The 15,474-nt window shown below is 36.9% G+C and overlaps 1 protein-coding gene across 1 annotated transcript in view; it reads left to right on the top strand.

Annotated features, from left to right (window-relative positions):
- The first annotated feature begins 1,292 nt into the window (after positions 1-1,292).
- Positions 1,293-15,474, top strand: part of dbh (dopamine beta-hydroxylase (dopamine beta-monooxygenase)) — a 42,159-nt gene continuing 27,977 nt past the window's right edge. Inside the window, 5 exon segments of the mRNA NM_001109694.2 lie at positions 1,293-1,679; positions 6,184-6,330; positions 8,425-8,682; positions 9,942-10,118; positions 15,259-15,361. Of these exon segments, the coding sequence (NP_001103164.1) occupies positions 1,353-1,679; positions 6,184-6,330; positions 8,425-8,682; positions 9,942-10,118; positions 15,259-15,361 (1,012 nt within the window). The 5' untranslated portion in view covers positions 1,293-1,352.

Below are 15,474 nucleotides of genomic sequence, written 5' to 3'. Positions count from 1 at the left end.
CATCAGGGGTCACCACAGCAGAATGAACCACCAACTTATCCAGCATATGGTTTACACAGCGGATGCCCTTCTAGCTGAAACACAACACTGGAAAGCATTTATAAACACTCATTTACACACATACACTACAGCCAATTTAGTTTATTCAATTAACCTGTACCACATGTCTTTAGACTTGTCGGGGAAACCGGAGCACCCGGAGGAAATCCACGCGAACATGCAGAGAACATGCAAACTCCACACAGAAATGCCAACTGACCTATCCAGGACTTGAACCAGCGACCTTCTTGCTGTGAGGCAACAGTGCTACTGTGTATAATATAATAAATACTGTAATATAATATAATATAGTAAATATATAATACATATTAATACTATATCCCAGTAAGTATAGTTCTGCAAAAGTATCTTGTTTCATTTTACATTTCAATCTATTACACTGAACAACACATTGTTTGACTCACTGTATTGTCACACTTTTTTTTCAACGCTATATTAGAATTTGATGCAGACACAAAAATGAGATACTTTGTCTTTGACTATTATACTATGTGACCTTGAACCAAAATATAGGTGCAATTGAAATGTTCTTGACATTTAGATATATACATCATTTATACTTTTGGAAACTGGTTAAGTAAGCTTCAAAACTATTGGAATAATAAGAAAATCAGCTTTAAATTGATCCATGTAAAGTTATAAATACATATTACTAATCAAGAATTACGTTGTAATATATTTACAGTAAGAAATCTACTAAATATATTCATGGAGCAAGATCTTTACTTAATTTTGGAAAGATTTTTGGCATAAAGCACAAATAAATAATTTGGACTCATACAATATATTGTTAGCTATTCAGATTCATCCATAAAAAAATCCATAAAAAACATAAAACATTTTAGCTGATAAAACAGTAACATGCAAATAAACACTATTCAATGCAACATCGACCTTTAATGCTCTAACATCACAACCCACCTTATGTGTAAATTAGTATGTATGTATTAACGAAAAAGAAAAAGTGGCAGAAATCTGCCCTTCTCGCTCTCAACAAGCAGATGTCGGAAAAAAGTTTGACCGGAGGGCAAAATAAACAATTGAATTTTCGTTAACCAGCTAATAAAATTAGCCAGGATAAAGCAGAAGCTGTCACAGGGTTGTGCTCTTAAAAGCCAGAGAGAGTCCGCAGCCAACAGAAGTGGACCAACATTAGGACAAACAGCACCTAAGAAGACTTCTCAAAAGACGACAAAGCAACAAAGACCATAACAAAACTCAACAACCTGAGATGAGAGAATCTGTTTAGGGAAGCCTTACTATCAAGGAAAAACTTAGAAAGGCCTTCAAAAATGCGTCTCATAAACAAAGACCTCCGGCTCCAAGACGTAACCCTGATGTACCTCACCGTTTTAGCCACTGTGGTGGTGCTTTTAGTGGCATCCTACCAGGCTCCTGCGGGCCAATCCAGACCCACCCTGGCCTATCATATCCCGCTGGATCCGTCAGGACAGCTGGAACTGTCCTGGAACATCAGTTATCCCGAGCAGGAGGTTTTGCTCGAGGTCAAAGTCAAAGAGCTCCATCATGGCATTATTCTGGGCATGTCTGATCGTGGAGAGCCTACGAATGCTGATTTGGTGATTCTGTGGGATGACGGTCACAAATCCTATTTTGGGGTAAGAGTAGTTCATGCTTTTAGATTTTATGATGGTTTTTGGTGTTTGCGTGTGTGTGCTGGAAATCAGCTTCAGGGATGGTGTAGGATTACGTGCTTTTGCAAAATATGTATTTAAGATGTGCAGAATTTTTTTTTATGGAGGATGTTGTCAATATGAGCTTGGGTTTAAACTGTATAAAAAGAAAATATAAGAATTTGTTTGAACTTTGTTTTTGTAGAAGGTTGTTTTGAACACCGTTGACCTTTATTGTAGGGTAATCAAATAAAATTTACAAAAAACATATTAAATGGAAGGGTCTACTTTAATGTTTCAAATAACTTTAGTAAAGATAAATATGGGTGAAATGGGTTTCATCATCGACTGTAACAGATATATTTATTTAAAAATGAATCATAATACATATTCTGACCAATGCCTAATATCATTGTATAACGATATAATATATAAGTCATTGTATAACGATGGTTTGTTCTGTAGACTATCGAAAAAAATATATAATTTAAAGGGGCAAATAATTTTGTCCCTAAAATGGTGTTTAAAATGTAAAAACAGCTTTTATTCTAGCTGAAATAAAACTAATAAGACTTTCTCCAGAAGAAAAAATATTATCAGACATACTGTGAAAATGTCCCTGCTCTGTTAAACATAATTTGGGAAATATGTAAAAAAAAAAGGGAGCTAATAATTCAACTGTATATATATATATATATACATACATACACACACACACACAAAGCATTTATTTTTATTTAATGGTATAAAGGATAGCAACAAAGTAAACTATTAAATAACTAATTGGTATATACAGTGCTCAGCATATAAGTACATCCTCCACAAATCTATCTTTTAAAATTCATATTTTAATAGGAAGCTCTACAATATTATATATGTACATATTCATTAGATTAGTCAGTACTAAAGCCAATTGTGGAGCTTATTTAACAAAATACCTTACGATAACAGTTTAAAAACTAGTACACCCAAATTTCTATCTTAGGGGAAAATATTAAATACAAAATTTAAAAAAAATAGTAAAAATCAAGAGGAAACAAAAAAATATACAATTTTGTTGAAATGTAGTTTGTAATTTTTTTGCAATATTTTGCAATAATTTAAATGTATTATCTCTCCATTTCTAAAGATATTCTGTGATTAAAATATTATTTTACAAAATATGTCTGTTTAACAAATCTGTTTTGTTCAAATGCACCAATACATATTACTCAGATTCACTAAGAAATAAATAAAAATATTAAACCCAAAATAGGGTATACTCATTTATGCTGAGCACTGTGTACGCACACGCACACACACACACACACACACACACACACACACACACACACACACACACACACACACACACACACACACACACACATATATATATATATATGTGTATATGTTTGGGGTCTGTTTTTTTTCTCATGTTTTTTTTTAAAGAAAATTATTTTGTTCATTAAAGCTGCAATCATTAAATCTAAACTAAAAATGTAAAATTGTTAAATATTTATTACAATTTTACATAACATCTTTGTTATTGCATGTAGTTTCAAAGTAAATTATCACTCCAGTCATTATTGCTTTTATTACTGTTATCATTAATAAAAACAATATTATTAATATAATGATGATTAATATTAGAGTGATTACTAAAAACATCATGTGACCGAAGACTAATGAAGCTGAAGTAAATTCATCTGTAAAATCACTGGAATAAATGATTACATGAAATTTTAAGCTACTTTTGAAGAGTTATTTTATAGTGCAAGAACATTTCACAATTTTACAATTTGTACTGTATTTTTTTATATTGATTTAAATTTTGTGAGCAGAAGAAGCTTATTTTAAAACATTTAAAAATCATACTGTCCCCAAACTTTTAACCAGTAGTGTATATACGATTTTTCAAGGCATTTATAAAAAATTTTAAAACTACAATTCGCCACCCCCCCCCAACCCCCACAAAAAAAAATCATGGAAATCCAAGTAACATAAAGTACAAATGCTTTTGAACAATGTCAAGTAAATCATAGAAATTTCTATTTCATTTTGGCTGAGGTTTGATAGGCTACCTCTTTAATTGTTAATGAACAACAGATGACGAACATCAAACCTCAACATCAGAACAGCCTCTCTCTGTCAGTCTGAAGAATCTTTCTTTATGGATGTTGTTATGATTGCTGATCTACAGTCAGGACACTCACACTTGCGTCCATTTCCAGTTCAAGCAGCACAGCGCAAAACTCCTACACATCATCGGCATGAACAGCGCACGTCTACCGCGCCCCAAATAAAGTGGTTGAAAAGTAGAAGGTCAGACGCGTGTCAAGGCCCCTCTTCATCCATTATGAATGAATTATTTCATTATTTTGCTTTTGGACGGCACTGTTTGGTCCGTTTTGAATAAATGTTGTATGGCCAGCTGCTCGCCCTTCCTCCCACAATGGATGTCAAGGAGAAGAGTTACAGACAACAAGTCAAAACATTGTAGGGCTGGTGAAAAAATGGCTGGTGGTTAATTTAGAATGATTGTTGATCGTAATGAAATGTTTTTTTTTCAAAAGAAGTAAATAAAATAATGGGCGGAGCAGTGGGTATTGCTGTCGCCTCACATCAAGAAGGTCGCTGGTTCGAGCCTTGGCTGGGTTAGTTGGCATTTGTGTGTGGAGTTTGCATGTTCTCCCTGTGTTCGTGTGGGTTTCCTTCAGGTGCTCCGGTTTACCCCACAGTCCAAAAACATGTGGAATAGGTGACTTGGGTAAGCTAAATTGTCCCTAGCGTAAGTGTGTAAATGAGAGTTTATAGTTGTTGGATAAGTTGGTGGTTCATTCCACTGTGGTGACCCCTGATTAATAAAGGGATTAAGCCAAAAAGAAAATGAATGAATCTATTAATTAAAAAAATTCTAAATTGCATGCGGTGATTATGACCTGCTAAACCACGAAAAGTCATCGTAAAATCTATAAAAAAACCAAACCTATTTATTAATTTTAGAAAACATATGTTCATTTAAGGTGTTTTAACTGTACTCTATATGGGTACAGTTAAGACAAAAAAATATACCTTATGTTTATGAGCTAGTTGTGGAAAATATAGACTACTCAACTCACAAACTCACTTACAAACTCAATTTGTGATATTTTAGTACAGTCAAAAGAAATATCACCTCAAAATTCACTTAAATTCAGCATCTAGTTTTTGTGTAGTGATTTTAAAAAGCAAAAAGTGGCTCTACTGTACTCAGTCTACCCATTAGTAGGTTACTATGCCAATATGTGTGTTAGCATTTGAAGAACAAAACCAAAGCTAAAAGGTTAATCACACTATAAACTTTAATTTGAAGCTATGAATTTAAAAATCTGACCATTTTAAAGTAAATTATTCTTCCACATTTTTGCCACACTAGCACTACATACTAAAGTAATTAATCTGTTGTGAAAATACTATATACTATATAAACTATAGGCTAATAAAAACTAATTAAATACTGTGCTAAGATCTCTGCAATAGAGTATACAGTTAAAGTCAGAATTTTTTGCCCCCTTTGAATTATTATTATTTTTTCCAAATTTTGTTTAACAGAGCAAGGAAATTTTCACAGTATGTCTAATAATATTTTTTTCTTCTGCAGAAAGTTTTATTTTGGCTAGAATAAAAGCAGTTTTACATTTTTTAAAAGCAATTTTAAAGGGCACATAGTTTACACTATACTAACACACGTCTGTCCAAACAGCTTGAAAAGGAGATTTTTCACCATAGGTGCACTTTAAGGTCAAAATTATTAGCCCCTTTAAGTCAAATTTTTTAATCGAATGTTTACAGAACAAAACATCGTTTTACAATGACTTGCCTAATTACCTTATACTGCCTAGTTAACCTAATAAACACATGTCACTTTAAGCTGTATAGAAGTGCCTTGAAAAATATCCAGTGAAATATTATTTGTCAACATGGCAAAGATAAAAAAAACAAATAAAACTATTATGTTTAGAAATGTGTTGAAGAAATCTTCTCTCTGTTAAACAGAAATTGGGAAAAAAATTAACAGGGAAGCTAATAATTCAGGTGGGCTAATAATTCAGGGGGGCTAATCATTTTGACTTCAACTGTATTATACAACACCACAGTTTAATAGGGTAAAAACTAAAGTATACTACAATATGTTATTTATCAGTTCATAATAGTTCATATGCCAATGAGTGAATCATTTAATGTTTCAATTACTTCTTTGGTAAAAGAATTCCAAATAATCAACACGTTACAGTAATTTCTAAAATATCTTGTGATATTTAAGGTTGGTGTAAATTTGCTGGAATTCAGCTTTGTCATCTTATCAATAAATTGCATTTTACTACTTACCATATTGGTGCTATTTTAAATCAAACAAATGTGTTGTTAAGCACACTAGATTTTTAAAACCTGGAAAGTACGAATCTTACTCGTAGAGAGAAACATGTACAGTGTTTGATGTTTTTATGATTGCTTTTAATATTCTTAGGATGCGTGGAGTGACAGTGAAGGCCGAGTGACACTGGACACTCAACAGGACTATCAGCTGCTGGAAACCCATCAGTCCACTGAAGGCTTCTTTCTGCTCTTCAAAAGATCATTCAGCACCTGTGACCCACACGACTACATCATAGAGGCAAGTTACTAAACATCTCAAAGTAGAATAGCGAGAATGGAGGTAGGATAAAGCAATTGATAACATTGAAACCAACAATTAAAATGTTTTGCTTCATTCAATGTTTATAGTGAAATGTGTTAAAAAGTTTTTTTTCCCCCTCGCATCCATGATGCTCAATATCCATATTACTTACTTTCTATCATAAAACAAAAATTAAAATATTTTGATAAATGTTCATGCTGCACTTTTCTATATAAGACCAGTGGTGGGGAATGTTACTTTTAAAAGTGCATTACAATATTGAGTTACTCTTCTAAAAAAGTAACTAGTTGCATTACTTAGTTACTTTTTTGAAATGTAATGTGTTATATTACTTTTGAGTTACTTTTGTGTTACTTTTTCTTACCTGACTGAGGTTTGAACTCTTTCAGCGGGTGTTTTTTTCCACCTTTTTAACGAGAAGCTCTTCATTTAACAACCACCTACAGTATATGACCTACAGTACACCTTTATTTTAATCTTTTTCTTTTTAAATGTAAAATAAAATTATAATTTGAGAACTCAATGAACACAGAACTATATATATTCACTGTCTATTGAGATAAAGATTGCAAAAAAGCTTAAGAATACTATCAAGAAATAATTTATTAAAGTACATATTTTAAACCTTTCAAATGTTTAACAACAAAATGAACAGTAAGACGATAAAACAACCCTAAATCAAAATAAATCTTTGAGCTTTATTCTTTGAATAAATTTAACAAATTTATAATTAATTTCTCAAAACAGAAAAAAAACCTTACTATTACAAAACGTAGTTGCTACTACAGTGGCTGCATTTCCTCAACAACAAAAGCAATAACCCTTTTTTTTTCGTGAACTGGAGTCAATCATTTGTTGTTTAGCTGGAGGTGGGGTGCGGGTGTAGTGCTTCTCATCCAGGATTTTATTTTTTTTTGATGTCGTGTTTCTTGCAGTTGTCAAAAGTTTTACTTACACATAATATACACTTAAAAAATCCACTTTGTTCTTGATGAGTTCAATATAACAAGAATTCATTGCAAAAATGTAAGTCTCTGGCCTGCCATTCTGACTGTGAGTGTTGACGGATGATTCGAGTTGTCGTGAAATGGTTCGCGTCATCAGTAAGTACTAACATACCGGATACTCCATATTACTCTAAGTAAACCCATATACTTAGATATTCAGTTACTAGAATAGTACACAGATTCATCTGCTGTGAAAAAGAGGACCTGTGATTCAACCTGACTAAAGTCATTTTTATTTCATTTATGTTTTTTAAATCCAATTAAGCAAGGAAAAAAGTAACTCACGTTACTCAAATAGTGTTACTTATTTTTAAAAGTAATGCTTTAATCGTTACTTTGGAAAAGTAATATTATTATGTAACATGCGTTATTTATAACACATTGCCCCCAACACGGTATATGATCATTAACATTCAGTATTTTATCTGATTTGGACATAAAGGCCCCAAAAGGTCAGTAGACTCTTTCAACCTTCCATTGGTTCGTGGTAATAACAAACACAATAGGCAGGTGTGGCTCAAGGGTTCCATCTTCAAAAAGGTACATGTTTAGAAATTTAAAAAACACTTCTCTCAACAGTATGGCAGGATGTTTGTTACTGGTTACTTTGTATTTCTAACTGCCTCCTTGTATCCCAGAATAAAGAATAACTTTAAGTATCCCAAATAACGCTCAACACTTTTTGGAAATAACCTCATTGCACAAGTCCTCGAGAGTTAAATTGGATTAGACCATTAGCATCTCGCTCAAAATGTATAAATGATTTCGATAGTTTTCCTATTTAAAGTTTGACTATTCTTTAGATACATTGTGTTCTAAGACTGATTGAGCATTAAACATTGCTATTTCTAGGCTGATCAGTCAAGCTTTAAATGGGAAAAATATCTGATTATTTAAATTATTTGAGAAATGTTTGAGCAAGATGCTAATGGTCTAATCCTATTCAATGATTTATGCTAAGCTAAGTTAAAGGTGCACTCACCAGACTTGGAGGTAGGTTGATTGGATTATACAATGGTAAAACTCAACAGTTTACCTAAAGATAATAATAAAATCTTTCCAGGAAGGCACTGTCCACATAATCTACGCCATGCTGGAGCATCCCATCCTATCGTTGCATGAGCTCAATATATCCCGTCTCCAGCCTGGCGTCCAGCGAGTCCTGCTCCTGCGTCCAGACACCCCGTCCCCCCATCTCCCGAAAGATGTACGCACCCTGGAGGTCCTGGCCCCTGATGTCATCATCCCCACACAAGAGACTACTTACTGGTGCCATATCTATCAGCTCCCGCCAAATCTGCCCAAGAACCACATTGTCATGGTAACTTGAGAGCCACTCGCACATTACAAATAACCTTTCTATGTGAACTTTCAGAATGTTGTACCTATATAATTGAAGCATGTGAGGTACTTTGACCAATTATAATGCTCTTCAGTAAAACGCTAATGTAAGTGTGGGGTTATGGAAACTGAATCTGAATATAATTAGACTGAGTATGTGTGCGTTGGTGGTAAAGTGCTTGTGGAAGAGGCCTTCAGCCGCTTCTTTAGATGTGATGGTTTCAGGGTTTTACATGGAGGTTGGCAGCTCATTCCACCAGAGAAAAACAGAGAGGGTAAAGGTTTTCCTCACAATGAAGGAACAACAATGTTACAATGTAACAATGTTAACAATGTCAGTGACCTTAAATGCACAATGTAGAACTTATTGTTGTGTTTAAAGGGCATTTCACATTACACCAACACAAACCAACCTACCCTGCAGGCACAGGATGTCAACATGACGTCCTATTGACGTTGTACCCCAACGTATCCCAATGTCATGGGGACATTGGATTTGTTTGGAATAGAAAATGGGGTATACATCATAATCCAACGTCAGGCCAACGTCAATCTCCAACATCCCACCTAAAACGTTACCTCTTGTCATTGTGTGGACGTTACCTGGATGTAAACCACTATGACATCTATCAGACGTTGGATTTTGGTCACTTGCCAACACAACCAAAAATCAACGAAGTTTGACGTTGTTATTGGACGTCAAAATAACGTTATCCTTAGACGCTGGCTAGACATTGAATTTTGATCACCTGAAACTAAAGTCTAACCTAATATCAACGTCTTATGATGTTGCTGTTATGCCTGTTGGGCTCTCTTTAGTATAGGAACTTATTTTGAACAAGCAATCACTTCAACACTGAAAAATATTTGGCACGTTGTCATTATCATGTGACTTACATAACAGAATCTGTTGCATCACATCACTGCTATTCATAAATCTAGTCCAATGGCAGCATGGTAAAGTTAATTATCAATTATATGAGCACATTACAGAATCTTACGCCAAGCAGAAGGTCATCTGGACATTTTTGTAAATTTTTTTGTATTGTGATCGTCACATATCGCACTGATTTTGTTCCATGCATAGTAGAGAAGTATGCAATTTCTGATGTTGCCAATTTAAACATGGATGAATGCAATAGACCTTTGCACCAGTTTTGTTTCAGATGTTTCATCAAATTTAGTAGGTTATTAATTCTATAAACAAATTAATCTAGTCTTGTTTTTTTTTTTTTTCAGTATGAGTCTGTGATCACTCCAGGTAATGAAGCCATTGTTCATCACATTGAAGTGTTCGAATGCTCCCCTCAGATGGACATCGTACCACAGTACAGCGGCTCCTGTGATTCAAAGATGAAGCCGCGCAATCTTAATTATTGCAGACATGTTCTGGCTGCCTGGGCCATGGGAGCAGAGGTATGCAAGCTACTCTATTTAAACAGTTTTTACAATGAAATATATTTATAATTAACTGTTCTCTCAAGAATAGAAATGTGGATATCATTAACTCACCATTAGTTTAAACGTACGTGGCTTGTTTGCTTCTGTGGAACACAAACTGAAGAATGCTCATGCTACTCCTTTACCATGCATTAAAACCACAATGATGATTTGATTTTTCAAAATAAGTGTGCACTTTTGCTAGTAGAAATCGTGCTGGTAAACCTCACTTCCAAACTTCCAAGGCTTGACAAACTGCACTAGGTACAGATGCAAGGACAGGGATGGGCAAACTCGATCCTGCAGGGTCAATGTCCATCAAAGTTTGCTCAAACACTAATGAAACACACCTGGACATGCTAATCAGTGTCTTCAAGATTACTAGAAAGCTAGATGCAGGTGTGTTTAAATAGGTTTGGAGCTAAACTCTGCTGGACACCGGCCCTACAGGAAAAAGTTTGTCCACAGTCTTTATTGTCCTTTATTGTACCCATATTCTCATACCAGAGAAACCTGTTTGAATTGTGCATATAGTCAGGTAATGAGAAGCTACCAGGTTAAATTGGAGCCATGACCTGTATGGGAGTTTGATTTAGAGGATGAGAGTAACAGAGAGCAGGTAGTAAGAGCTGTGAAGGTAAACATAATTCCTTCGACTTTAAGAGATACACTAGGGCAGGAGGTCCAATCCTGTTTCTGGAGATCTACTTTCCTGCAGAGTTTAGCTTCAACCCTGATCAAACATCGCTAAATCAACTAAGTTAGATCTTAAGCACTTCGGACTTTTCTCCCCATATACTTCTATTCAGTTTTGCAGTTTGCTGCATTGCAAAGTTCAAGCTTGGTGAACTCTGACCTGCATAATCGCATCATATGACTGTGTGAGACCAATCGATGATCAAAACTTCTCTGAACAGAAAATTAAAATAAGGACCAATTGCTTGCTTTTTTAAATGTCAAGTTATCTTGTTTGATCCCACCCCTTTTCACAAACTCTAGTGTGACTGCAGCTTAAAGGGCACATAGGTTACCCCTTTTTTCATATTTAATGTAAGTCTTTTTTGTCCCCAGAATGTGTCTGTAAGGCTTCAGCTCAAAACACCCATCAGATTATTTATTATAGCTGTCTGAAGTGTCTGTGTTTTAGCTGTGAAAAGGTTGTTGCTGTTTTTTTATACTGGGCCTTTAAGGCTAGTCCTTCCCGCCCACCGTTCCCACGTGCCTGTCAGCAACATGCCTCAATCGCCGCCCTCGGCTGCCTCAGGAAGCAGATCTCACGTAACGTTCATGAGAAATACTACAGTAAGAACTTTACTAATCAGTATTTGATGCATTCTTGGTGGAGTTGCAACAATGAGTCACACACAATGTCGTTACAAAGTTCACACACACACATAGCGCAGACACACACAGACACACAGACACATAGCGCAGACACACACACACATAGCGCAGACACAAACAACCACATAGCGCAGACACACACACACAATGACAGTGCGCGTTTAGCTTTGTTTATCTCCACTGCTGTATAGATATCTGTTATGTTAATGTACAAAATAAACCTGATTTAACGTCCACAAACCGGGATTGAAGCATCTTCTTTTATAATTTTTCTGACACGCATCTGTGCTGTTGAAGTGAATCTGAAGTGAATCGCTGTATTTATTACACACATGCACTGCTTTAAAACATTTTAAACTTGTAAAACTCACTCTTGATCACGTTTAAAGTTGATTGATGATCCTAGCAAACTGAACAGACCTTTTATTCCTGGTTGCTTTGTGCTCGTCCTGTCTTGTTGATATAATTATATGCGTGACTATGGAGACATGTTAATGCGCGCAGCTGTCAATCAATATTGGTGGGCGGGGGGACTGCACTCTTGCGTCAAGTTGCGGTCAATCTAAAAACTGCTCCAATTGTTCCACCGTTTTTATGTTGTTAAATCTGAAAAAAAAAGGACTGGGTGTGTTTATATCACCCCAATATGACAGTATATACACTATACCTCCACACGTCTGTCCAAACACCTTTGAAAATAGATTTTCACCATAGGTGCCCTTTAAAGGAGAACCTGGTAATTACAGATAGATGTGTTTGTTCAAGGTTGCAGCTGAACTCTGCAGGAAGGTAGACATCCAGAAACAGGATTGGGCACCCCTGCACTAGAGGTTACAGTCTTTATTGTCCTTGTTGGTGTACCCACTTCCTAAACCAATGTTGGTGCAGTGACCTGTGATCTTTATTGTCACTGTTGGTGTGCTCACCTCCAATGCTTGCAATACCCTTACTGTTCTTACTAGCTGGCCTCTTTTACTCTCATGTACTTGGATTGAGGCTAGTTCAATCTGAAGGGTGTGAGGTGTAGAGTGGTGATTGTAACAGAGGTAAGCTCTAGTTGTTAATGTCTTTATTAGCATGCTGCCTCCCATAAAAGTCTAAACCCTGCCTGGAGTGGAGTAAGACCGGAAAGGGATACATTGGTTCCCAGACCCAGATAGGAGTGAGGTTTAGGGTTTGAGTGTAATGGGGAACAGCTAGCAAGAGTTGATTAGATAAATCTCCTTCCTTTAGCTTGAAGCAGACTAAATGTAAACGAATAAGAAGTTAATGAGGGTAAGTGCAGCTTACCCTCATTAGCAAAAGTGCACATTTATTTTGGAAAATCATATCATCATTGTGGTTTTAATGCATGGTAAAGGAGTAGCATGAGCATTCTTCAGTCGGGCCGGTGTCCAGAGTCTGGAGTTGTGCTTTAATTCTAATCAAACACACCTGAAAAAGCTAATCAAGGTCTTATTAGTCATACTAGATCAGGGGTGTGCAGATTTTAGCTCCAACTTCCCTCAACAAACCTGCAAGGAAAGTCTAGTAAGAGCTTGATTAGCTAGCCCAGGTGTGTCTGATTGGGGTTAGAACTAAACTTTGCAGGACACCGGCCCTCCAGGACCAAGTTTGGGCACCCCTGTACAAGCTAGCTGGCAGCTAGCTCTCTGCAACTCTTACATGGTCGCCCACTGAAGCTAAGCAGGGCTGCGCCTGGTCAGTACTTGGATAGGAGACCACATGGAAAGGCTGGGTTGCTGCTGGAAGTGGTGTTAGTGAGGCCAGCAGGGGGCGCTCAACCTGCGGTCTGTGTGGGTCCTAATGCCCCAGTATAGTGACCAGGACGCTATACTGCTCAGTGAGCGTCGTCTTTCGGATGAGGTCCTGACTCTCTGTGATCGTTAAAAATCCCAGAATGTCCTTTGAAAAAGAGTAGGGGTTTAACCCTGGCGTCCTGGCCAAATCTTCCCACTGGCCTGTCCATCATGGCCTCCTAACCTTCCCCATATCATAATTGGCTTTATCACTCTGTCTCCTCTCCACCAATTAGCTGGTGTGTGGTCTGGTGCAAAATGGCTGCCGTCGCAGGTGGATGCTGCACACTGGTGGTGGATGAGGAGATTATCCCTCCCCCTTAGATGAAATTTGACTTATTCAAGAACTCCCTGGTCGTCTATACACAGCAATGGACCCGATCTTCAGACACATACCAAAAACATTGTCAAAACAGTCCAATTGTCTTCAGTGTGAACATGTACCCTATACTTACACTGAGCTGAATAATCCTTATGTTGTTTAATGTGCACACAAAATATCCTTGTAGCTTGATAATATTCCAATTGATCCACTGAAGACACATGGACTGTTTGGCAATGTTTTTTGTACCTTTCTGTACCATTTGCGTCAATAGAGGATAAGAGAGTTCTTGGATTTCACCAAAAATGAATGAATGAAGGTCTCATGCGGGTGAGCAGTTAATAAAAAAAAAAGTAAAAATTTGGGCCAACTAACCCTTTAAGATGCTAGTTTCATTCCTGTTTTGAGTGGGGTCAGTAGTACCGATGGTTGGTGAGTTTTTAAATGGGTGATTGTAATGCAGTATTCTTGTAAGTGCACTGCCTCCTGTGCCTAGATAGATACTGGTTCAAATCTTGCTTTGAGTAGGATGAGTAAAACAGGAGGGGAATGCGGTTTAGAGGGTTAATGTATCCAAGATCAGTTGTGATTTTTAGAGTCCTTGCAGTGCACTGCCTCTGATGCCAAAGTTGAGATACCTCACTCGCCTGGCCTCAAGGAGCAACATAGACCGTGTAGTCTTCAGCATCTTTGTATTGCACCACTCTGTTGTGCCCATCTCCCATGGATGCCGGCTTGAATCCCACTCGGATCAGGGCAAGTAGAACCGAAGAGGTTACATGGGCTTTCAATGTTTCAAAGCGTTTCATCATTAAGCATATCCATAGAGGTCACTTTCTACATCGGCTTCTCCATCTTTACCGCTAAGTTTGCAGGCTAAAAACAGAACATATGATTATGAGCATCTTTAGAAGTCCATTTTAGGAGGCAAACATACAGATGGGCTTTATCTGTGCCAATTCGCCCACTCTAGGTAGGTGCCAGTCATGGTTTTGAGCAGAGCTGTGAGCCAATCTGAAAGCAGAGGCGTCCTGATAAATCAGTTATAGAGCCAAGGAGCGATGCTGAGCTCGGAGAGAGATAGAGAGGGAGAGAGAGAGGGAGAGAGAGAGAGGCAGGCCTCCAATGAGATTACATGGGAGTAAAACGAACACAAATCATGTGTTCTGCTAGCTGCCAATGTCAAGCTGGAGAGATGAGATTATGTAGCAAAATTTAGATGTTTTTCTTTAGTCGGCTGCAGATCTTTTATTTTTTTTCTCTCATCATTTCATTTTTAAATGTTTTTAATGCCTTGTGAGAGAAGGAGGGGGAGTGGGTGAGAGCCAGGAGAGTGTGATGGAGAGAGAAATGGGAATGGGGCGAGAAACTGGAGGTGGAAGTAGGACAGTTACGTAAAACAGTCTTTTTACGAGTCTTAAAGTAGACAGATAAAGGTTTAGGTTTCGACTTTGCCGTCCTTCATAAGTCTGAAACGACGGTCATGAACTGTCATGGATCTACAGGGCTTTTCTGGCTCTGGCGGAGTCGGAGTTGGCATAAGCTTCTTGTGCATTGGCTCAAATATCTTTTAGCCCGCAAAGCATAAATCAGAAGCTACACTGCATCACAATCAATCTTTTTAAAGTTCATATAAAGTGTGTCTGTACAGCCATTCTACTATCCTGCTGACGCTGGTTTGCCTATGGGAGGAGAAGGATCTTCTAGGTTTCTTCGTCTTGAAGTTCATTACCACAACCCTCTCCTTTTATCAGGTACACAACAGGGACATAAACTGTGTCAAATACTTCTGACCAGTATTTGGTATTTTTAGTATTATTGTATTTTGATATAGCTGGTGGGACATTTTTGGTTAATAGATCCACTC

This window comes from Danio rerio, chromosome 10 (assembly GCF_049306965.1).
Source record: "Danio rerio strain Tuebingen ecotype United States chromosome 10, GRCz12tu, whole genome shotgun sequence".
Taxonomy (NCBI): Eukaryota; Metazoa; Chordata; class Actinopteri; order Cypriniformes; family Danionidae; genus Danio; species Danio rerio.
The sequence above is the reverse complement of the archived record's forward strand: the minus strand, read 5'-3'. Positions and strand labels throughout refer to the sequence as shown.